General features: G+C 44.9%; 1 protein-coding gene across 1 annotated transcript in view; it reads right to left on the bottom strand.

The window, feature by feature from the left end:
* Window positions 1-1,195: 1,195 nt before the first annotated feature.
* LOC141271610 (scavenger receptor cysteine-rich domain-containing protein DMBT1-like) overlaps window positions 1,196-25,629 on the bottom strand; it is a 30,282-nt gene continuing 5,848 nt past the window's right edge. The window contains exons 4-5 of the mRNA XM_073681654.1: window positions 24,550-24,867; window positions 1,196-1,575 (exon numbers count right to left, since the gene is read on the bottom strand). Of these exons, the coding sequence (XP_073537755.1) occupies window positions 1,196-1,575; window positions 24,550-24,867 (698 nt within the window). The remainder of the gene's footprint in view (window positions 1,576-24,549; window positions 24,868-25,629) is intronic.

The raw sequence follows: 25,629 nt of genomic DNA, 5'->3' as shown, positions 1-25,629 counted from the left end.
CACCGCTTCAGGGCAGTGGGAAGAGCGAGGCTAAGTGCCAGAGTTGTCGCATCCTATGGATGCGCCATTTCTGGGGCTGCTGACGGTTGGTGTTTCTAGCCTGGGAGGGGGCCAATATTCATGGCACCCTTCCTGGGCTATTAATATCAGCCCCCAGCTGTCTGCCTAGCCTTTGCTAGCTATTAAAATAGGGGGGACCCCACGTCATTTTTTTTGGGTGGGTCCCCCATTTTAATAGCTAGTAAAGGCTAGGTATTCAGCTGGGGGCTGATATTAGTAGCCTGGGAAGCTCCATGGGTATTACCCCCCTCCCAGGCTTCAAACATCTGCCCCAGCCGTCTGCTTAACCTCCGCTAGAGCCTAAAATTATGGGGACCCCCACGCCAATTTTTTTATAAATAAATACTTTATTTTAACACTAAATGACAAGTACAGTAAGCAACACTGTCACTGTACTTCATATATATGTGACTGACATGTTTCTATCTATCTAATCTATGTGTGATTCTTTATTCCTTCTATTCTAAACTGTCAGGTACCGCTGCTGAATTGCCGGCCGGCTTTTTTAAAGAGACAGTGCATGAAAGCACTATTATTTTTTTTATTAAATCCTTTACACTAAATGACAAGTACAGTAAGCAACACTGTCACTGTACTTCATATATATGTGGCTGACTTGTTTCTATCTATCTAATCTATGTGTGATGCTCTATTCTTTCTGTTCTAAATTGTCGGGTACCGGTCTATGCCGCTGCTGAATTGCCGCTTTTCATGTTTCACTGTTGGCACTGTTCCCATCGATTTGGGCAATCACTGTAATGCCACAACCACCATGGCTGTGGCATTACAGTGAGTGGCAGGCAATCCCTGCATGATTGGTGCTCAAAATAGCGCCAGACATGCATGACACGCTTTTGGTGCACGAACAGTTATCGAACATAACCTCGAACAGCCGAATTTTTTGCAAATCGTTCGGGTTCGTCTAACAACTCGAACACCGCCCAAAACAGCTCGAATTTGAGATTGGCGAACAGTTCTAGTCGAACACCGCTCATCTCTAATAACCACTTACTATTTAAGATTTAAGGAAGCAACCAAAGTACCTTAGTCCATTAAGATTTTCTTATGAAAAGCTATTTATTGTTTGAGGCATCCTTAGTGTTAGAAAGTATGATAATATGCTCAACTTGAACAATTATGCAAGCAACATGATAGGATAACAGATGACTACATAGGATTTAATCCATTCAAATATACCTGAGCAGACGACTCCAGCATCTTCATTGTGTCCACAGTTATGTACTGTAAATGGTTGGTGTGGACAGTCCCATACGTGTAGTTCATTACCAGAACATTGCACATCATCCAATACAATTAATCCTTGTCCTTGGCCAAATGCAGCACTGCCATTAAATGCAAGAGCTTGGCCACAGTTTAACTGCTGGCATACAACTTGAGCAGCATTAATATCCCAATAATCATCGCACACAGTTCCCCACGCTCCGTTATAGAGGATTTCAACACGGCCGTTACATTGACCATTGCCATTTACCAGTCTTAAAGACATGTCTGAACCTAAAAAAATGATAAGGAAAATGATCATTTCCAAAATATAATTCACTGAAATATTGTCAAAAAAGTATTCCCATTCTGCACGAGACATTATATAAATGTGTAATAAACAATGATAAAGCTACACTGCTGGCCAGGGGCACTGAACTGGACAACTGCGTTTTGAATCAGGTTGCCAGCATTCTGGACCCTGCCATCCTTCCACCATAGATGTGTTACAGGAGTGCATTTTCTCCTTTAACCTAAAAGAGCATATTAAGAATGAAGCTGAAGATAACACTTGAAGGAGGTTAAGAATTTATTAAATAGAGAAATTCTATAAATGGAAACAAAATTATGTAAAGATTTAGAACCAGACTCTGGTACCAGTGTAATTAAAGAGTACAACGCTATACCAAGGGAAGGAAAATCAGAGACAGGACCTAAAAAGTTTGGCCACTACTATGATAACCTATTCTCATTCACCGTGTTTTCCCCTTATAAAATTACTAGCAACTGAACCCGTTCTACGCCCAGGTGGCGAGCATTTTTAATTTTATTAATGGCGCCGGAGTCAGCAGTACCGCGCTATTCTGCACCATTTTTTTTATAGACATTGTCTATACTCACCTCCCTTGTGGGCATGAGGTTCCAGCCACAGATATAACTTCCTCTAGATATTTGATTTGTGCAATGAAGGGAGAGCAAAGTGGTCAATGATTGGCCGATTGTGTCTGAGCTGTGCGTGTCTGGGTGGTAGCTCGGAAACACACAGGCTCACTCTCTCAAGACTGCAAGTAATACTATGCGACTATCTTGAATGTGAATACTTTGAATGAATATGTTCTTCCCATACAAATCTACGTTAATGGCTACAATAAGTAATGGTTCTGGCTAATATACTGTAGGTAGAACCTATTAAAAAGGCACTTGCAGTTTATTTATTTATTGATTTTTAGGTTTCAACCGCAGTCTATACATTATAATAACCTATGCACTTTGCCTATAATTGAGAGTGCATTTTTTGTACAGCAACATTTGTGAGGTCTGTGTGCTACTTTGTGTCATGCCTCTGCTTGTATTCTATTTTGTTTTATATATATGAATTAATAATAAAGCCAAAAATGTAAATAATTTTAACACTATTACTACTGGACTCGTGACCCCGCCTAGAACTACTGAAATGAGTCATTTTGACTCCTTGCTTGTTTTCGTTTATTTTTAGAGTTTCATTTGTGGTTATTTATTAATAATTATATTTTTTGTAATGTATTATTATTGTGAGATCCAACAGTAATGCTTTTGATTGTTTTTTTTCTGCTTTTCTTATTTTTCTACAGAAAATAACAATAATTATAATAGACGTTTTTCAAACATTTTTTTTTATTCAAGTGCACACATATAAACAACAACTGAAGAACAAAAAGCAGAGAAAAAGTAGGTGGAGGAGCATAAAAATGAAAATATGGCGCAGAATTCACCTTCTAAACATTTGGTGTTTCGCATTTTAGGCATTGCCTTTGATTTATGGCAGTACATTGCCCACACAAAGACTTACCACAAGTCTTACAATTTCCGACAGATCTATTTTTCTTGCACTTTTCTTTGATCTGGCAAAATTTTGTTTGAACCATCACTTCTGAGCATGTAGAAACTTGGGACGTGGAACCCTTTTCCCTATCTGTGACATAAGGACCACTCAACTCTCTCACAAGCGTTTGCAAAAATGCCTTGCGTGACATTTTTTGGTGGGTAATCTCCTTGAATATTATCCATGCATTTATACCCGCAAAGTCTAAGGCATTTTCAAATGCATGAACAGGCCATCTCCTTGTGCATGTTCGTGTGGTATATTTTCGTGCCATCTGATCCACTACATCTACTCCATATTTTGTTTCATTGTAAAACTTTACCGTTTATGGAGTTTTTTTAGCGGAATCAGACGCAACAACAACATCTGGATGGATGGAACTCAAAATGACAACATTTTTGTTGGGCTTTCCTTGATATACTGTAAGTGTAAAATTGTCTTCATTTCTAAACACTTTAGTGTTGTACAATTCCTCTTTCATGGATTTTATTTCTTTAGGCACTTCTCGCCTTATCTTGTTCAGTGTTCCCACGATGGTTGTTCCTTTGCTTTTTAGCTGTTTAGCTAATTTTACTGAAGTAAAATAATTATCGGTTGTAACATTGCGACCTTTTTTCCAAAACGGGTCCAATAACTTCATTACCACATGGTCAGCTAAACGGTCCTCAGCACGGCGTGTGTCATCTTTGCCTAGATAAGGGAAGCCATTTGCCAGATATTTGCTCCTCTTATCAACAGCTAGCCAATATTTGTGGCCATATTTATCTGGTTTGGAAGGCATGTACTGCGTGAATGGACACCTAGTTTTGCTTGGGAAAAGTTGCTCATCCACCATTATGTATGGGCCAGGTTTGTAACACGCAATACAATTTTCAATAAACCTGTCCCACACAGTAGAAAATAGAGCAAACTTGTCCGTTTGCAGTCTCTCCGATCGAGTAGATTTCTCATCAAATCTGAGAAACCTCATAATTTCAACAAAGCGGTCCCTAGACATTGTCGCTTTGCAAAACGGTATTCCCCAGTCATTACACCAAATACTGCTAATCGAGTGACGGTTCGTGCCAGATATTCCACGAGCATAGAATATCGCAATGAATGCATCTAGCTCCTCATCAGATAGAGTTTGTTCAGCATTACACAGTAATACAAGCAGGTAAAACACAAGGAAAATGTGAAAAGTTGACATGTAAATTGAACTACATCTATATGAACATCAGGGTAAATAAGACAGAGTGAAAAAATTATGCACAAAACTTTATAGCAACATTTAGTGACAAAAGGACCTCAAAATATAGTAGGGAGTCAAAATGACTCCCTTCAGTAGTTCTTGGTAAATTTTGAAAAAAACGCGCAAATTTTTCACCAAAATTATTTATTCTCACAAAATCTTTTTTCACATCATATTTGAGGAAAAGTCACCGAGTTTCAAGCCGGAATTCTGAAAAATGTAGTCACAGAAGAGAAATAAAAAACGAAAGGAGTCAAAATGACTCCATCAGTAGTTCTAGTGTTAAGATGTTTGTCTTCCTGTACAGAGATTTATTATCCTGGGTAGTGTTTTTCTAGTATTGTTAAAAAGGTTTCATTTAAACCTTTGACTTAGTGTGCTAATTTATTGTTTATATAATCCTGCATATTGACACTTGAGTTGATATTTACTGCAACTTATTGTCTGCTAACTTTGGTAGACAGGGACGCAGAGTCAGTGAACAATGGGTGTTTTCTAAATCTTTTGATTGACCATTGTGTGGACCCTGTGGCATGTTGACATACAAAACAAAGAAGAACAAACTATGTAGATTGATTAAATTCTCAAGCAATGAGAGTTAAACTCATCCCACCTACCACCTGGTAGGTTGGGACCATCCGGTCGCCTGGCCACATTCCTCAATGGACTGTCAGCTTCCTAAACTTGTCATTACCTACTCTTTGTGGGTGCCCGTCAAAAGTGTGGTACTCTGATGTGGGTAGTCAGCCCTGGAAGCCTCCTAGTAGCAGCTGCTCTAATCCCGGTGAGTCAGTGGAAAGTCAGACTCTGCATCTTTGCACAATCTTGAGTATTTTACTGGGAATGTTCTATATGTTATTGTCTGTTTGGTGGCTCTATAAAGTATTGACACACTGTTTTACTTTCACCCTGTGTTCTGAGTAGTATTATGCCTATGGGAAAAGGAGTCCGCACCAGTGGGATGAGCCCTGGTGCGAACGAATGCACCCACTGCCCCCTATCTCCACAGATATTATTATAATTATTGCTATAGACAACCCTTCTTTTGATGACAGACTTGAGCAAAGAGTTTAAAAGTGTGGATAGTGGATGATTTATTCAATGTAATAAAGACAGATGTTTCTCATGTAAAAAAAGGATATCACAGGAATCATTATCAGCATTATAAGGAACACACTAAAGATCAATATAATGTCACGTTTCCAAAAAATTCACATTTTGGTGACTAAAGAGTAGAGATGAGCGGTGTTCGACTAGAACTGTTCGCCAATCTCAAATTCGAGCTGTTTTGGGCGGTGTTCGAGTTGTTCGACGAACCCGAACGATTTGCAAAAAATTCGGCTGTTCGAGGTTATGTTCGATAACTGTTCGTGCACCAAAAGCGTGTCCTGCATGTCTGGCGCTATTTAGAGCACCAATCATGCAGGGATTGTCTGCCACTCACTGTAATGCCACAGCCATGGTGGTTGTGGCATTACAGTGATTGCCCAAATCGATGGGAACAGTGCCAACAGTGAAACATGAAAAGCCGGCAATTCAGCAGCGGCATACACCTGTACCCGACAATTTAGAACCGAAAGAATAGAGCTTCACACATAGATTAGATAGATATAAACATGTCAGCCACATATATACGAAGTACAGTGAAAGTGCTGCTTACTGTACTTGTCATTTAGCGTAAAGGATTTATCAAAAAAAATAATAGTGTTTTCATGCACCGTCTCTTTAAAAAAGCCGGCCGGCAATTCAGCAGCGGTACCCGACAATTTATAACAGACAGAATAGAGCATCATACATAGATTAGATAGATAGAAACATGTCAGCCACATATATACGAAGTACAGTGAAAGTGCTGCTTACTGTACTTGTCATTTAGCGTAAAGGATTTATCAAAAAAAATATTAGTGTTTTCGTGCACCGTCTCTTTAAAAAAGCCGGCCGGCAATTCAGCAGCGGTACCCGACAATTTATAACAGACAGAATAGAGCATCATACATAGATTAGATAGATAGAAACATGTCAGCCACATATATACGAAGTACAGTGACAGTGTTGCTTACTGTACTTGTCATTTAGCGTAAAGGATTTATCCAAAAAAATAATAGTGTTTTCATGCACCGTCTCTTTAAAAAAGCCGGCCGGCAATTCAGCAGCGGTACCCGACAATTTATAACAGACAGAATAGAGCTTCACACATAGATTAGATAGATAGAAACATGTCAGTCACATATATATGAAGTACAGTGATAGTGTTGGTTACTGTACTTGTCATTTAGTATTAAAATAAAGGATTTATTATTAAAAAAATTGGCGTGGGGTTCCCCTTAATTTTAGGCTCTAGCGGAGGTTAAGCAGACGGCTGGGGCAGATGTTTGAAGCCTGGGAAGGGGGTAATACCCACGGAGCTTCCCAGGCTACTAATATCAGCCCCCAGCTGAATACATAGCCTTTACTAGCTATTAAAATGGGGGACCCCCCCAAAAAAATGACGTGGGGTCCCCCCTAATTTAATAGCTAGCAAAGGCTAGGCAGACAGCTGGGGGCTGATATTAATAGCCCAGGAAGGGAGCCATGAATATTGGCCCCCTCCCAGGCTAGAAACACCAGCCGTCAGCCGCCCCAGAAATGGCGCATTCATAGGATGCGCCAATTCTGGCACTTAGCCTCGCTCTTCCACGCTGCCCTGGTGCGGTGGCAGGGGGTAATAGGGTTGGGGTTGATGTCAGCTTATAATGCCAGCTGACATCAAGCCCAGGTTAGTAATGGAGAGGCGTCTATAAGACACCCCCATTACTAACCCCATAGTCAAAGTTAAAAAAAACACAAACACCCAGAATAAAGTCCTTTAATTGAAATAAAGACACAATTCTTTATTGTTCTAAATTAAACCATACTTACCGTCACGCCCATTCCAGCTGAAGCCAACGATCTCCTGAAATAAAAGTAAAATAATAAAGCAACCTCATCCTTACCTTTCCATGGTTCCCACGACAGCTTCAGCTCTGCTACATCGAGATGACAGGCTGGACCGCAGCAGAACGCTGCCATCCAGCCTCTCATCCCGCAGACACTGAGAAGCGCAGGCTTGCTTGCGCTGCTCAGCGTCTCTCTGTGACGACATCCAGATGAGCCGAGTTCATGTCCAATGAACTCGGCTCACCTCATGCACGTCACTGACAGCGTGGGAAAATTCTCACGCTGAAGCGGTGAGTGCAGGAGAATTCTCCCACGCTGTCAGTGACGTGCATAAGGTGAGCTCATGTCCAATGAACTCAGCTCACCTCCTGCACGTCACTGACAGCGTGGGAGAATTCTCCTGCACTCAGCGCTTCAGCGTGAGAATTCTCGCTGAAGCGCTGAGTGCAGGAGAATTTTCCCACGCTGTCAGTGACGTGCATAAGGTGAGCTCATGTCCAATGAACTCAGCTCACCTCCTGCACGTCACTGACAGCGTGGGAGAATTCTCCTGCACTCAGCGCTTCAGTGTGAGAATTCTCCCACGCTGTCAGTGACGTGCATGAGGTGAGCCGAGTTCATTGGACATGAACTCGGCTCATCTGGATGTCGTCACAGAGAGACGCTGAGCAGCGCAAGCAAGCCTGCTCTTCTCAGTGTCTGCGGGATGAGAGGCTGGATGGCAGCGTTCTGCTGCGGTCCAGCCTGTCATCTCGATGTAGCAGAGCTGAAGCTGTCATGGGAACCATGGAAAGGTAAGGATGATGTTGCTTTATTATTTTTCTTTTATTTCAGGAGATCGTTGGCTTCAGCTGGAATGGGCGTGATGGTAAGTATGGTTTAATTTAGAACAATAAAGAATTGTGTGTTTATTTCAATTAAAGGACTTTTTTCTGAGTGCTGTGTTTTTTTTAAATACTTTACTAGAAATTCATGGTGGTCATGTCTAATATTGGCGTGACCCCATGAATTTCGGGCTTAGGGCCAGCTGATAATGCCAAGCTGGCCCTAACCCCTTTATTACCCAGTGAGCCACCGCATCAGGGCCCTGGATGAGTTGGGTACAGCGCCAGAAGATGGCGCTTCTATGAACGCGCCATTTTCCGGGGTGGCTGCGGACTGCAATTTGCAGCGGGGGTGGCCCAGAAAGCTTGGGCCTCCCTGCGCTGCGGATTCCAGCCCCCAGCTGCCTAGTTGTACCTGGCTGGACACAAAAACAGGGCGAAGCCCCACGTCAATTTTCTTTAAATTATTTCATGAAATAATTAAGAAAAAAAGGGCTTCCCTATATTGTTGTGTCCGGCCAGGTACAAATAGGCAGCTGGTGGTTGGGGGCAGCCCGTTCCTGCCTGCTGTACCTGGCTGGACACAAATATAGTGCGAAGCCCCACGTCAATTTTTTTTAAATTATTTCATGAATTTCCTGAAATAATTTAAAAAAATTGAAGTGGGGCTTCGCACTATATTTGTGTCCAGCCAGGTACAGCAGGCAGGAACGGGCTGCCCCCATCAATCAGCTGCCTATTTGTACCTGGCCGGACACAACAATATAGGGAAGCCCTTTTTTTCTTAATTATTTCATGAATTTCATGAAATAATTAAAAAAAATTGAAGTGGGGCTTCGCACTATATTTGTGTCCAGCCAGGTACAGCAGGCAGGAACGGGCTGACCCCATCCACCAGCTGCCTATTTGTACCTGGCCGGACACAACAATATAGGGAAGCCCTTTTTTTCTTAATTATTTCATGAATTTCATGAAATAATTAAAAAAAAAGTACGTGGGGCTTCGCCCTATTTTTGTGTCCAGCCAGGTACAACTAGGCAGCTGGGGGCTGGAATCTGCAGCGCAGGGAGGCCCAAGCTTTCTGGGCCCCCCCCCCCGCTACAAATTGCAGTCCGCAGCCACCCCGGAAAATGGCGCGTTCATAGAAGCGCCATCTTCTGGCGCTATACCCAACTCATCCAGGGCCCTGGTGCGGTGGCTAACTGGGTAATAAAGGGGTTAGGGCCAGCTTGGTATTATCAGCTGGCCCCAAGCCCAAAATTCATGGGGTCACGCCAGTATTAGACATGACCGCCATGAATTTCTAGTAAAGTATTTAAAAAAAACACAACACCCAGAATAAAGTCCTTTAATTGAAATAAAGACACAATTCTTTATTGTTCTAAATTAAACCATACTTACCATCACACCCATTCCAGCTGAAGCCAACGATCTCCTGCAATAAAAGAAAAATAATAAACCAACCTCATCCTTACCTTTCCATGGTTCCCACGACAGCTTCAGCTCTGCAACATCGAGATGACTGGCTGGACCGCAGCAGAACGCTGCCATCCAGTCTGTCATCCCGCAGACACTGAGAAGCGCAGGCATGCTTGCGCTCCTCAATGTCTCGCTGTGACGGCATCCAGATGAGCCGAGGTCATGTCCAATGAACTCGGCTCACCTCATGCACGTCACTGACAGCGTGGGAAAATTCTCACGCTGAAGTGCTGAGTGCAGGAGAATTCTCCCACGCTGTCAGTGATGTGCATGAGGTGAGCTCATGTCCAATGAACTCAGCTCACCTCCTGCACGTCACTGACAGCGTGGGAAAATTCTCCTGCAATCAGCGCTTCAGCGTGAGAATTTTCCCACGCTGTCAGTGACGTGCATGAGGTGAGCCGAGTTCATTGGACATGAACTCGGCTCATCTGGATGTCGTCACAGAGAGACGCTGAGCAGCGCAAGCAAGCCTGCGCTTCTCAGTGTCTGCGGGATGACAGGCTGGATGGCAGCGTTCTGCTGCGGTCCAGCCTGTCATCTCGATGTAGCAGAGCTGAAGCTGTCATGGGAACCATGGAAAGGTAAGGATGAGGTTGCTTTATTATTTTTCTTTTATTGCAGGAGATCGTTGGCTTCAGCTGGAATGGGCGTGATGGTAAGTATGGTTTAATTTAGAACAATAAAGGATTGTGTCTTTATTTCAATTAAAGGACTTTATTCTGGGTGTTTGTGTTTTTTTAACTTTGACTATGGGGTTAGTAATGGGGGTGTCTTATAGACGCCTCTCCATTACTAACCTGGGCTTGATGTCAGCTGGCATTATAAGCTGACATCAACCCCAACCCTATTACCCCCTGCCACCGCACCAGGGCAGCGTGGAAGAGCGAGGCTAAGTGCCAGAATTGGCGCATCCTATGAATGCGCCATTTCTGGGGCGGCTGACGGCTGGTGTTTCTAGCCTGGGAGGGGGCCAATATTCATGGCTCCCTTCCTGGGCTATTAATATCAGCCCCCAGCTGTCTGCCTAGCCTTTGCTAGCTATTAAATTAGGGGGGACCCCACGTCATTTTTTTGGGGGGGTCCCCCATTTTAATAGCTAGTAAAGGCTATGTATTCAGCTGGGGGCTGATATTAGTAGCCTGGGAAGCTCCGTGGGTATTACCCCCTTCCCAGGCTTCAAACATCTGCCCCAGCCGTCTGCTTAACCTCCGCTAGAGCCTAAAATTAAGGGGAACCCCACGCCAATTTTTTTAATAATAAATCCTTTATTTTAATACTAAATGACAAGTACAGTAACCAACACTATCACTGTACTTCATATATATGTGACTGACATGTTTCTATCTATCTAATCTATGTGTGATGCTCTATCTTTCTGTTCTAAATTGTCGGGTACCGCTGCTGAATTGCCGGCCGGCTTTTTTAAAGAGACAGTGCATGAAAACACTATTATTTTTTTAAATAAATCCTTTACACTAAATGACAAGTACAGTAAGCAACACTATCACTGTACTTATTATATATGTGACTGACATGTTTCTATCTATCTAATCTATGTGTGAAGCTCTATTCTTTCTGTTCTAAATTGTCGGGTACAGATGCTGAATTGCCGGCCGGCTTTTTTAAAGAGACGGTGCATGAAAACACTAATATTTTTTTTAATAAATCCTTTACACTAAATGACAAGTGCAGTAACCAACACTGTCACTGTGCTTCTTATATGTGTGACTGACATGTTTCTATCTATCTAATCTATGTGTGATGCTCTATTCCTTCTTGTCTAAATTGTCGGGTACCGGTGTATGCCGCTGCTGAATTTGCCGGCCGGCTTTTTTAAAGAGAGTGTCTTCTGAGCAGTTTGTCAGCTTTTGGACACCTTTGCAGGTGTTTTCTATGTGTTTCTATGTGTTTTTGTTTGCCTGCCATTGGTTTTAACGGTGTTTGACGGTGTTCTAAGGTGTTCGACGAACAGTTCGACAAACAGTTCCTCGAACATCCCGGTGTTCGACGAACCGAACCGAACCCGAACACTACGGGGGTGGCTCAACACTACTAAAGAGGTGAATAAAAAAAATTTGCCCAAAAGGAAATAAAGGATGCCCAAATACAAAGCATAGATGTAAATATATATCATGGCAATTGGTATAATGCAAAATCCCAACAATCGTTAGAAAAGAAAGTTGGTTGAGGAAAATTGGAAAGGAAACCATGACAAAGTCCCAGCCCCAATACATTAAATGGGAGGTAACAGGTATTTTTAGCCTGAGTATAACTGTTATAAATAAGGCATCAGATACCTGGCACCACATGGCAACCTATTTGACCCCCGCTCAAGATCGCCTTGTGAGTGCACTTCTGATGTGTGGTTAGGACAACGCGCCTTACAAGATGTCTGCTGTAAATCCCACTTGACAGCAATATTTTACAGGTTAACAGCTGCATCAGCAGTTGAGCTGGGCCTGCATCAAATTCAAGGGGCCGACATAAGACATAGCAATAAGTCATATGTCACTAAGGATTTAGATGAATTGGTAAACCCTCATATGAGCAGCCACTAGAGTTGAGCCACCCCCATAGTGTTCGAGTACGGTTTGGTTCGTCGAACACTCGTATCTTTGTCGAACTGTTCGTCGAACACCGTTAAAACCAATAGCAGGCAAACAAAAACACATAGAAACACATAGAAAACACCTTCAAAGGTGTCCAAAAGCTGACAAACTGCTCAGAAGACACAACTAACACATGGAAAAGTGACAAGTACATATAGTCACTAGTGTTGAGCGAACATGCTCGACACTGCTCGGTACTCGCCCGAGCATCACGCTACTCGGGATGTTCGGCGAGCACCGAGCATTTCCGGGTTACTCGGGCAGGAGCTCGGGTCTCCGCCCTGCATGTTTGGCACTCTTTACAGAGCCAATGAACATGCAGGGATTGCCAGCCAGTCACTGTAATGCCGCAGCCATGTTGTTTGTGGGCATTACAGTGATTGGCTGGACGCACAGCGTCACCTCGAGTATTTAAAACCGGGCGCCGCCATCTTGGACACAGTCGCTCCGGATCAGACAGTGTAGGGACAGCGCTGCTGATTTAGGGAGAGATATATCCTGCAAAATAGTTAGTGTAGGGTCTGTAAAGGCTGCCAGATCAAACAAACAGTCCTTCTCAGGACTAATATCCATCCCAGGTATATCAGGCAGGCTGTATAGGAGACGCAGTGGTTATACCAGCAAAAGCTGCATTACAGTCCTGTGTGCTGCTCCTGTTGCTGAAATTGCTGGACTTAGCTCCAGGTCCCGGGGGCCAGGAAAAATCCTTTTTTTTTATCTAAATCCTCTTTTTTTTTTCCTCCTTCACAATGTACAAATACCCATCTTATTAACCCTTTGGTGCCCCCCCACCCCCCCAAAAAAAAGTGTGCCTCTGATTTTTCAGACACAAATATATCTGTTGAAAATAGTCTGGTGTAGGCCCGAGAAATACAAGTGTGGTCTTGCAGTTCCACGGTACAAACCTCTGTATTATCCACTTTTGGGCCATTTGTATCTAAAAAAAACAGTTTGAGTGTGTCGCTCACTCTTCAGCCGCAAATATATATATATTTTAAAAAGCCTGGTATACACCAGTAAATTATAACTGTGGTTTTGCTGTTCCACGGTAAAAAATCTCTATTATTCAGGCTTTGGTAGTTTTTTCCGTAAAGAAAAACAGTAGTGTCTCCTGACTGTTGTGACACAAAAATATATCTGTTGAAAACAGTCTTGTGTAGGCCCGACATCCCAGTGTGGTTTTGCAGTTCCACGGGTCAAATCGCTGTACTATCCAGTTTTGGGCCTTTGGTATCTAAAAAAAAGCAGTTTGAGTGTGTCGCTCACTGTTCAGCCGCAAATATCTCTATTTAAAAAAGTGTGGTATACCCCAGTAAACAATAACTGTGGTTTTCCTCTTCCACGGTTCTAATCTACTCTTTATTACCCTTTTTCCATTGATAGTGCAAGTGTAAGCTATTTTACTTCATTTACAATGGGCAAGGCGCGTGGCAAGGGACGTGGAAGTGGACGTTCTGGTGATGGTTCGTGCAGAGGACGGGCGCGTGGCCAAGGTGAAAATGTGCCACAACCAACAGCCACATCTTCTCGCTCCCAATTCTTGACCGAATTACTAGGGAAGCACAGAACAACACCAGTATTGAGAACTGATCAGTGTGAACAGGTAATTAATTGGATAGCAGACAATACTTCCAGTTACCTGGGCACCACCACCTCCGGTCTGTCTTCCACACGGTCAACTCTTAGTAGCCGTGAGTCTGGACCGCATACTCCTCCTCACCCTGATGCTCCTTCCCCCCACCATGCCGAGTGTCGTCAGACAGCAAGTGATCCCACACTTGGACACTCTAAAGAGCTGTTCACTGGTCCATTTCCATATTTGGGCCCCTCGTCTGATACGCTTGAAGTGGTGGAAGAGGAGATTCCATGTTGCGATGCCCAAATATTTGAACAGCCACGGCCACAGGAAGTCGACGTTGGCAATCTGTCACAAGAGGTGGACGATGACGAGACACAGTTGCCAGGAAGTGAGGAGGAGGATCGTGGTGGATGATCTAGTAACTGACCCAACGTGGAAGGAGGACATGCAGAGTGAGGCCAGCAGCACACAGGGGGAGGGAGGCAGAGTACCCCAACAGGCAGGAAGAAGCAGTGTGGTGGCCGCAGACAGAAGGCAGGCAACCGTTCCCCGTAACACCAACACGAGGGACGTTGCCAGTACAAGCGGTAGGTCTTCCAGAGTCTGGAATTTTTTTAAAGACTCTGCTGATAACCCCAAAAAGGCCATATGTTCCACCTGCCATGCCAGCATCAGCAGGGGTGACAAAACTACCAGCCTGACCACCACCAGCATTATCAGGCACATGGCACCAAAGCACCCGACTTTGTGTGGCAAAACCCAGGGTCCACGACCAGTGTCAGCGGGTGTCACCACTAGTGTTGAGCCACCCCCGTAGTGTTCGAGTTCGGTTCGGTTCGTCGAACACCCGTGTGTTCGCCGAACTGTTCGTCGAACTGTTCGTCGAACACCTTCGAACACCGTTAAAACCAATGGCAGGCAAACAAAAACACATAGAAACACATAGAAAACACCTTCAAAGGTGTCCAAAAGCTGACAAACTGCTCAGAAGACACAACTAACACATGGAAAAGTGACAAGTACATATAGTCATGCGAAAATAAAAGAGGTGGAGGAGTAAAAGGAGGGGGAGACACAGATATAGGCATGTCATGCCCTTCTAAAATCCAAAAAGTAAGAAGCCGACACGGCCAGTCCGCTCCTGCCCGTGCCACCTCCGTGTCGCCGGGTTTGTGCCAGAGCCGCGGTGAACCCTGAAGGCCAGCCCCCCTCTCCCAATACTGGTGCCTGTCCGCTGGTGGGTCGAGCGAGCCCCCCTGTGGTGGAGGCAGCTCTAAGCTTTTTAATTTAAATTGTCTCTCTAATTTGAATGAATACACTTTAAATCCATTTACAAGGATCTATTGGAGGGCAAGTCTCATGCCAGCAGCCACGTAATTCCAGCTCCAGTAGCGTCCACTAAAGCTGCTGCAGTTAAAAAGCTTTTATAAGGATCGAGCTCGGCTGTCCACCGCAAGGCATCCTACTGCCAGTCCCAGCCCCTATGCCTTGGGGTGCCTCCTGATGCTCTTCACTGAGTATCCCATGGTCCCGAAGCATTTCCTTTGAAAAAATTAAGTGTCTAAACTACAGGTGGTGTAGCTTGCTTAACAGCCGGGATAATCCGCTGACTAGCAGACACTGCTACTAGGCACAAAGTATTTCCTGGGCTAGATGCAGTTAAAAATTTGTAATTAGATACTCTCGTTGGATGCTGAGAAAGCATTCCATAGAGTCTCCTGGCACGCCATATATGATTCTCTTAAAAAGCTTGGGGTAGGGGTCTAGGGGACCCTTTTATAGCCAAAATCACGGCCCTGTATCGCAATACGTCACCTAGGCTGAAGATAAATGGAACTGTAGCACCCTGAGGGCTCGGTTGCTACAGACGTATTGCACCTCACCCAGAGGTGTGATATCTCACTCTCAGGTAAGGATGGAGTGTGGATCAGGACCCGACACCTGCATGCATTACACCACATTGCCGTGGGGCAGGGCGACCAATATGCCCCTGAGATGGGCACGACAGTCCCTGTCTCTGGCTGGAGTGGGGGGAGGGAACACTGAGGAAGGGGAACCCTGTAGTGCAGGAGCAGGGAGGAAGCAGTTCCTGGGTGCATTGAGAAGGGAGTATAAAAGGTGGGCACCATCTTAGTTCAGTGTAGAGAAGTCTGAGCAGAAGTGGCAGGGAGCAGGGGCTCTGCATGAGCTCTGCTCCGGAGGCGGGCCTAGTAACAGAGGCCCAGGCCTGGAAGAGGGAGAAGAAAGGAAGAGGAGCGGAGAAGGCTCCAGGAACGAGGAATGAAGGGATCCCAGGGGTGCGGACGGGCGAGTCGCCACTGCACGCCCGAATCCACCTGCGTGGAGGGGTCAGGCCAAAGGGGGAGACCGGTCCCCGAACTAGTGGAGGCAGGAAACGACCCTCAGCTAGAAACCGGAGGCTCTGACATTTTATGTGGCGCAGCCCCTCGCTACACCCGCTAGGAAGGCACCACATAGGGTCAGGGAAACTGGCGCCAAGTTTACCAAGAGGAGGCCCGAGGCAGCCGGACAGAAGTGTTGGTAAGAAAGGCCAGACAAAGGACACACAAAGGGGGTCCTGTGAAGTGCTCCAAAGTTATCTGGGAGTTGTCTGAGCCCCTCACCTGGTGAGCACAGTACGACGTGGGCAGCCGTTACCTGCAGACGTGGTCTGGATAATAAGAACTGTGAGTAAAGGCCCTGGACTGCATCACTGACTCCGTGTCGCTACTGCTGCTGCCCTGCACCATCACCCCCATCCTCCGCATACACTGCCCTGAGGCTATACTCCTCCCGTGGGGAGTTATGCTACGCTCTGCTGCACCCACAACACCAGCCTCAGCGGTCTGCCCTGTAGCGGCGGTTCACTCTGACCGCAATCCACGGGTGGCGTAGTCGGACATTTAAACATCAAAACCACATAAATAGTTCCGCCACTGGTTTGACCGCCCTGAGCCACGGAACCGGGTCGCCGCCACGAAGACTACAACCACCAGCATCCACCAAAAAGGGTCCGGCTCCGGGTGTCCCAAGGCCCAGGGGGTGCGTCAGAACATTTTCATCACCTTTCACAATCACCAATGGGACAAGGCAGGGATGTCCTCTGTCCCCTCTCTTATACATCCTAGTGACGGAGCACCTGCTCTCATCAATTCGCCATAACCCCAATATTAGGTGGATTGAGGTGGGAGGCACCGAGTACAAGTGCTCTCTATTTGCTGATGATGTCCTAGTATATATCACTCAATCACATATATCCATCCATGCTGTTATGGCTGAAATAGATCACTTTGTTACATGGTAAAATTTTAAAATCAATGCAGCGAAGTCTGAGGCCCTCGATGTCTCCCTCCCCAAATCCATATAGGATTCCATCCAGTCCAACTTTCCCTTTGCCTGGCCCTCACAGGGTATCAAATACTTAGGAATTCCTATTCATAGAGACCTCTCCCATCTATGTTATCTTAATTTTGGGCCCTTTATTGAACAATTCCATACAGACCACGGTTGGCAAGTTAGAACTGTAAGATTCACTACGTGAACCGCTGGTGTTTTGTGGAAAAGCACATGTACACCGCATTCCAAATTATTATGCAAAAAGTGTTTAGGAGTGATAAGGGAAGAATTTGTTTGTTTGTCAGTTAAACTCATTGATGGTGATGTGTGTCAGGGCTCTTTATATCACTGTAAGCAATTGCAGACACCTGTGCTAATTAGTTTGGCAGGTGTGTCCAATGAAAGGCAAGACTACTTAAGAAGGCTCTCTCACATTATTAAGCAGCCTACATTTTCTGCCAAAATGGGAAAGAAAAAGGATGTGTCGGCTGCTGAGAAGCAGCAAATTGTGGAGTGTTTAGGTCAAGGCATGACTACAATCAACATTGTGCGATGATCAGGATGAAGTGTCTTGGCAATCAAGAAGTATGTAGCTGATTCACAGTACACACGTGTGCATGCTGATAAGGGCAAATTGAGGACTCTTTCCTACAGGCAATTACGTCAGGTTGAAAGAGCAGCGGCAAAAAAGCCTTGTCATAGCAGCAGACAAGTTTTTGAAGCTGCTTGTGCCTCCAACGTCCCCCGAACAACAAGATGCAGGGTCCTTCAGAGGTTTGCAGCTGTGCATGCGCCATCCTGTCGACCTCCTCTATCCACTTCACACAAGCAGAAACGGCTCCAGTGGGCCAAACATTACATGAAGACTGATTTCAAAACTGTTTTGTTCACGGATGAGTGCCGTGCAGCGCTCGATGGTCCAGATGGATGGAGTGGAGGATGGCTGGTTGATGGACACCCCACGCAAACACGGCTACAGCGCCAACAAGGAGGAGGTGGAGTAATGTTTTGGGCTGGAATCATGGGGAGAGAGATTGTCGGCCCCTTTAGGATCCCTGAAGGCGCTAAAGATGAACTCCATAATGTATGTGGATTTTCTCAAACAGCACTTCCTGCCATGGTTCAAGAAGAAGAACCGTGTATTTCACAGCAAGATCATTTTTCTGCATGATAATGCACCATCTCATGCTGCACATAAAACATCTGCATCTCTGGCTGATATGGGCATAAAAGGGGACAAACTTATGGTGTGACCCCCATGCTCCCCTGACCTCTACCCCATTCAGAACCTTTGGAGCATCATTAAAAGGAGTGTCTATGATGGCGGGAGGCAGTTCACATCTAAGCAACAGCTCTGGGAGGGTATTCTGTCCTCATGCAAAACAATTGAAGCAGAAACCATCCAAAACCTGACAAATTCAATGGACGAGAGAGTTCAGAAGCTCCTTTCGAACAAGGGGTCCTATGTGAAAATGTAACATCACCTAGAATAAAGTTTTGAGTTGAAAACTGTTTGATTTCAGTTTCTAACAACCTGCTAATGCTTATAATTTCAAAAATGACCATTTTTTTGGTCTTTATTAAAATGAAAAGGTTGATCGAAAAGTTTGGGGGATCTAAGAGTGTGGCAACCCAGTAGTCATGATTACTTCGAATTCTGACAATATGAGGGTCATGCTGCAGGTAGTGCAGCAAGAAGGCACTTATGTGTCTTGCGCATCTCGGAGCCCCAAAATTATTTTCCGGGCTAGATGCAGCTAAAAATTATTTTTAATTTTAAATCTGGTGGAGCTTATTATAGATGGCCTAATAGGATCAGTGCTGCACACTGCTACAAAGCCCAAATTATTTTCCAGTCAAGATACAGATAAACATGATTAGTAATTTGAAAGCTTAAAACGTTTGGTAGGGTGATTTTAACCAATCATCAAGCTTTTACTCTCCCCAGGATGACACAGGGGTAGAAAAGTCATTTCGGATCCATGATTTGTTCATCTTTATGAACGTGAGTCTGTCTACATTATCAGTGGAGAGCCGCGTGCGCTTATCTGTCAGCACACCACCAGCAGCGCTGAACACACGTTCAGACAGAACGCTGGCTGCGGGGCATGACAAGATCTCCAAGGCGTAAGTGGCTAGCTCCGGCCATTTATCCAGATTGGAAGCCCAAAAAGAGCAAGGGTCCAGTGACACAGTCGTGGCTTCAATGTTTACTTGGAGATACTCCTGTACCATCGTCTCTAGGCGTTGACTATGTGTCAGACTTCTTGTCTCCTGTGGCCTTGCAAAGGATGGGCTAAAAAAGTGGTGAAATGATTCCGCAAAATTGATGTTACCAGCAGATACTGTGGTTCTGTTACGGTTTGAGTGCTGAACACTTGACGGTCCCACGGTTGGCAAGTTGGAACTGTGAGATTCACTACGTGCACCACTGGTATTTTGTGGAAAAGCACATGTAAGATTCTGCAACAGTCTCTGCTGATACTCCTGCATGCGTGCATCCCTTTCTATGGCAGGAATAATTTCTGCAAATTTACTTTTGTACCGGGGATCTAACAGTGTGGCAACCCAGTAGTCAGGATTATTTCTAATTCTCACAATTCGAGGGTCATGTTGCAGGTAGTGCAGCAAGAAGGCACTCATGTGTGTTGCGCATCCAGGAGCACCAAGTCCCTGTTGTGTTGGTGGCGAGGTAACAATCATGCTTCCTTCCTCTGTCCTCTCCCCCCAACCTCGCACAACAGAAATGTGATCAAGGTCTCCCTCATCTGATGAGTCTTCCATCAGTTCATCCTCCACTTCTTCCTGGTCTCCTGCACCTTCCTCACTAGTTTGGCTGCTACCATGCGCCCTGGTAAAACCATCTCCCCCACCCTCACATGCCTGCCGCCTTGGTGCTGCCGACCTCCTGGACCTTGCAGATGTTAGCCCTTCCGCATACAACTCCTCCTCCTCTACTTCCTCCACCTCCTCTTGTGCCACCACCTGACTCCGAATTCTGTTTAACATGTGCTCCAGCATGTAAATCACCGGAATAGTCATGCTGATAATGGCATCGTCAGCACTAAACATCTTCGTCGCCATTTCAAAACTGTGCAGAAGGGTGCATAGGTCCCTGATCTGAGACCACTCCCCCAGCGTGATTTGCCCCACCTCTGGATCTCGTTGGCCCAGGCTATACGTCAGAACGTATTGCACCAGGGCTTGTCGGTGCTGCCACAGTCGCTGCAACATGTGCAGAGTTGAAATCCACTGGGTAGGCACATCGCATTTTAGCCGGTGAAGTGGCAGGCCTAACGACTTCTGTAGAGATGTAAGTCGCTGAGCTGCGGGATGCGAACGGCGGAAGTGAGCACACATCGACCGTGCGCTCTGCAGAAGGCCATCTAGTCCAGGATAGTGGGCTAAAAATTGCCAGGTTCAACACGTGAGCCATACAAGGCACGTGTGTGACATTGCCCCGGCGAAGGGCCGCACCCAGGTTTGCAGCATTGTCGCACACGGCCTTCCCTGGTTTCAGGTCCAGTGGAGACAACCATTCATGAAATTGGTTCTCCAGAGCTGACCACAACTCCTCAGCTGTGTGACTCACATTTCCCAGACATTTCAAAGTAAAAACCGCCTGATGACGTTGAGCCCTGCTGCCAGCATAGTAAGGAGGTGTGCAGGATCCCTTCTGCGCAGTTAGAAAGCTTGTGGCATGACCAGACAGGCTTTGGGTGCAGGTGGAGGACCGAGAGGAGGTTGAGGAGGCAGAAGCAGTGGAGGAACTTTGACATAAAGAGGATTGACGCACAACTCGTGGGGACGGCAAGACTTGGACAGCAGCCCCTTGTCCTGCTGTCACCATAGTTACCCAGTGCCCAGTCAGCGACATGTAACGCCCCTGTCCATGCCTACTCGTCCAAGTGTCTGTGGTGAAATGCACCCTGTCACACACAGAATTTTTCAAAGAAGCGGTGATGTTGTGTGTGACATGCTGGTGGAGCGCAGGCACACCTTTCATTGACAAGTAGTGCCGACTGGGCATCTTGTACTGGGGCACTGCGACGGACATAAGGTCTCGAAAATCCTCTGTGTCCACCAGGCGGAAAGGCAGCATTTCTGTAGCCAAGAGCTTGCAGATGGTGAAATTCAACCTCTTAGCTTTCTCATGGCTAGGAGGAAATGATCTTTTACTTGTCCACATCTCAGGGACCGAGGGCTGGCTGTTGTGCTTAGACGGGGTTGAGAAGGGTGTCCCCGGCAAACTGCCGGTCTGTGAGGAAGATGCAGGCGGACATGTTAGGTTGCCTTGATCCAAAGGTGGTGCTATCGATGTCGGACAGCGCTGAACACCAGCTGGTGTTTCCACCTCCAAAGAAAATGATGACCTGCCAATCACGCTGGCTGTTGCGAGTAAAGAGGCGGCAGGTCTGCGTCCCAAAACATGTGTGACTGCTGTCCCCCCAGTCACAGAGGATGAAGAGGCCGCGGATGCACAAGATGTGGCAGAAGATGGTTGGCCCGGCCGGCTAGGCCGCATTGTAGCACAGTGAGCTTCCCACTGCAACTTATGCATCATATCCATGTGCCGGTTCATGCATGAAGTACTCAAACTATGTATTTTTTGGCCTCTACTTAGCTTTTGCTGACAAATGTTGCAGATAACACGAGTTGGGTCATCTTTATCGATCTGAAAAAATGCCCAGGCTATGCAAGGCTTAGTACCCATGCGACCTGAAGAGCCACCACGACTTGTTGTCAGAGGCAGAGTTTTGTTTGAGGATGCAGTTGTTGACGTGCTTCCAATACTACGTCTCAGTCCAGGAAGGCGTAATCTGACCTCTTCGTCACAAGCATCCTCCTCCACCTCCTCTGCTGACCTCATCGACTGGCTGACTGTGGGTTGACAGTAAGTGGGATCTCCAACCTCGTCATCATCACCCTGTGTGTTATCACACCCGTCGTCCTCAGAGCCAACCTCTTCCTGCCCTGATAAAAAACTAAAGTTGTCGCTCCAATCAGGTATTTGAGTCTCATCATTGTCTTCCTCATTGTCTCCACCAATAGGAGTTACAGTTTGGGAACTTGGGTCGACATTATGGTCAAAACCTTCTGCGTCTGTTCCTGGATCCGACTCATAAAGATTCTGGGCATCAGTGCAGATCATTTCCTTGTCTGGATTCACAGAAGCTCTTGAGCCGACCTCTGATTCCCAGGCTATAGTATGAATAAACAGCTCTGCAGACTCAACCATCTGTTCTACCACATACTAAGACGGGCAGCTGGAGACTTGGGAGCTGTGAGGAAGCAAGTGCAATTGGGGTGACACCTCTGAGGACTGGAGTATTTGTGATGTTGAAGTTGAGGTGGAGGAGAGCCCACTTAAAGGAGCACTTGATATCCGTTGAAGCACCTGCTGTTTTTGTGCCTCATCTGGAATTTGCAGCGATTGGCGTGGCCGTAAAAAGGGATCTTATCACATTGTCCGCTAAAAGAAGTAGACATCTTAGTTTGACTGGAAGATGGTCTTTCTTCTGCAGATGTTACTGTTGCTTTAACACCTACCCCACGGACACAACCTTTTTTTCCCTTCCCAACATGCCTATTCCCCTTTCCACCAGCAGCAGGCCTTTTTCCACTCATTTTGATGGTTAACTAATTCACAACTTTGGAGTTGTTTGCACAAAAAACAATGGATGGGAACCGAGCAGAGCTGAGTGGCCAAACTGTGGTATTAGCCCAATAGTATTGACTGGGTTAGATGCAGATAAAAATTATTTTGAATTTGCATCATGGTGGAGGTTAGTATAGATGGACTAATAGAACAAGTCCCCCACACTGCTACAAGCCAAAATATTTTTTCAGAGCTAGAAGCAGAAAAAAATTATATTGAATTTACAACCTGGTGGAGGTTAGTATAGATGGACTAATAGAACAAGTCCCACACACTGCTACAAGCCGAAATATTTTTTCAGAGCTAGATGCAGGAAAAAATTCTATTGAATTTGCAACCTGGTGGATGTTAGTATAGATGGACTAATAGAATGATGCTATGCCCAAAAGGTTTTACTTCACTAGGTGCAGTAAAAAAATTGGTATTCTATACACAGGTGGTGTAGCTCGCAATACAGATAGGCTACTCCACTGACTAACACACTCTGCAATAGGCCAAAAAGGATTTCCTTTGCTAGATTTAGTCAAATGCTGTGAAAAAAACTTGCACAGCACTGGCACAGACCTGCCTGGCAAAAACTGATAGGAACTGATGTAACCTAGTCCTGAAAAGGACTGCAATTACAATTAGTCTTTACTCCCAACCTATCTATTTAAGAGCACAGACCTGCCTGATAAAAGTCGTAGGAAATCATGTAACCTAGTCCTTAAAAGGATTGCAATCACAACTATTCCCTACTCCCAAGCTATCTGTAGATTTGTGCGAAAATTGGCTTGAAATTAACAAGGTATAGCGCATACAGCAACAGTGGTGCCGTCTAACACGCAGCTGCAGCAGTGAGAAAATGGTGGCGATGGGGAAAATAGCTGGGTCTTATAGGGCAAGGACTTGTGACATACACAGCCAATGACACATGCCCTTGCTTGTGTGAAAAAAGCAGTTCGCTCTGTGTGTGCGCTGCTGATAGCCTGACAGATTGCACGTCCCCACTGTAAATGCGGGAAAGAGAAAAAAATGGAGATCTTCATTATTTCTGAAGAGATCCATCCCCTGCCCCCACCCCCGCCCCACTGTACACTCAAACTGCGTATTAACATTGATTATCAGTATTACTGTGAAAAAATCCAGTTATGATTTTGGTGCACGAACAGTTATCGAACATAACCTCGAACAGCCGGATTTTTTCAAATCGTTAGTGTTCGCCGAAAGGCTCGAACACCGCCCAAAACAGCTCGAATTTGAGATTGGCGAACAGTTCAAGTCGAACACCGCTCATCTCTAGCAGCCACCTCTTCAATGACAGTAGTCTGGCCCTCTTTCCAAAATAGAAGTGGATCTTATTGGTGGGACCTGATTTTGGTAGAACATGTTTGTACATGAGATTTACTTGTGCTTTGACAAATATGCAAAAAAATATTTACAGGAAAGTATTAAAAAGTATGTATAGTAGAATATTTAAAATGTAATATAATATAATATATAATATAAGAAGCGTTAAAAGGTTAAAATGTGCTTTATAAGGTTGCTGCCAGTGTTGGGATCTTGGTGATCTCACAAAGGAATCCTCTTCAAATATAAAACCAGTTATCATCTAGGGGTTAATAGGGCAGGAATCAAGGTGACACCAATCCACTAAGATTCTCTTAAAAAGGCAATTTCTTGTTTGCAGCACCCTTAGTGGTAAAAAACATGAAAATATGATCTGTATGAACATCTATGTTAAATGCATGATAACAAATGACTAAATAAGATTTCATTCATTCAACTATACCTGAGCAGACGACGCCAGCATCTTCATTGTGTCCACAGTTATGTACTGTAAATGGTTGGTGTGGACAGTCCCATACGTGTTGTTCATTGCCGGAACATTGCACATCATCCAATACAATTAGTCCTTGTCCTTGGCCAAATGCAGCACTGCCATTAAATGCAAGAGCTTGGCCACAATTTAACTGTCGGCATACAACTTGTGCAGCATTAATATCCCAATAATCATCACACACAGTTCCCCATGCTCCGTTATAGAGGATTTCAACTCGACCGTTACAGTGACCATTGCCATTTACCAGTCTTAAAGACATGTCTAAACCTGAAATAAAAAAGGTAGAATGGTCATTTCCAAAATCAATTTTCTGTGGAAGTTTTCACTGTTTAGGCACATCAGGGGCTCTCCAAATGCGACATGGCATCAACCAACGATTTCAGCCAATTTTGAGTTCAAAACGTCAAATAACTCTCCTTCACTTCTGAGCCCTGGCGTGCGAACAAACATTATTTTTTTTTCCACATATGGGGTATCAGTGTTCACAAGAGAAATTGTAAAAAAAAGTTATATGGTGTAATTTATCTTGTTTCACTTGTAAAATAAAAAAAAATTGGGCTAAACCACATTTTTGTCGGAAAAGTTTGATTTTTTTATTGTCACGGCTCAACGTTATAAAATTCTGTGAAGCACCTGGGGGTTCAAAGTGTTCACCACACATCTAGATTAATTTCTGGAGGGGTGTAATTTCCTAAATAGGGGGAAATTCCTCTGTTTAGGTACATCAGGGGCTCTCCAAATGGGATATTACATCCGCTAAAGATTCCAGACAATTTTAAGTTCCAAAAGCCAAATAGCGCTCCTTCCCTTTCTAGCCCTGCCATGCGACCAAATAGTACCTTTCCACCATATCTGAGGTATCTACATACTCAGGAGAAATTGCACAACATATTTTTTTATGCATATTCTTCTGTTACCCTTGTAAAAATGCAAAATTTGGGGCTAAAAGAGAATTTTTTTGTAAAAATTTGACTCCTTGCTCTTGGCAAAAAGCAGCATTGTTTTGAAATATAAGAGCAGTGCCAAACT

The sequence above is a fragment of the Phyllobates terribilis genome, unplaced genomic scaffold (genome assembly GCF_046119375.1).
Source record: "Phyllobates terribilis strain yellow unplaced genomic scaffold, ASM4611937v1 Scaffold_5__5_contigs__length_657084704, whole genome shotgun sequence".
Lineage (NCBI taxonomy): Eukaryota > Metazoa > Chordata > Amphibia > Anura > Dendrobatidae > Phyllobates > Phyllobates terribilis.
This window is presented reverse-complemented; position numbering and strand designations above follow the sequence as displayed.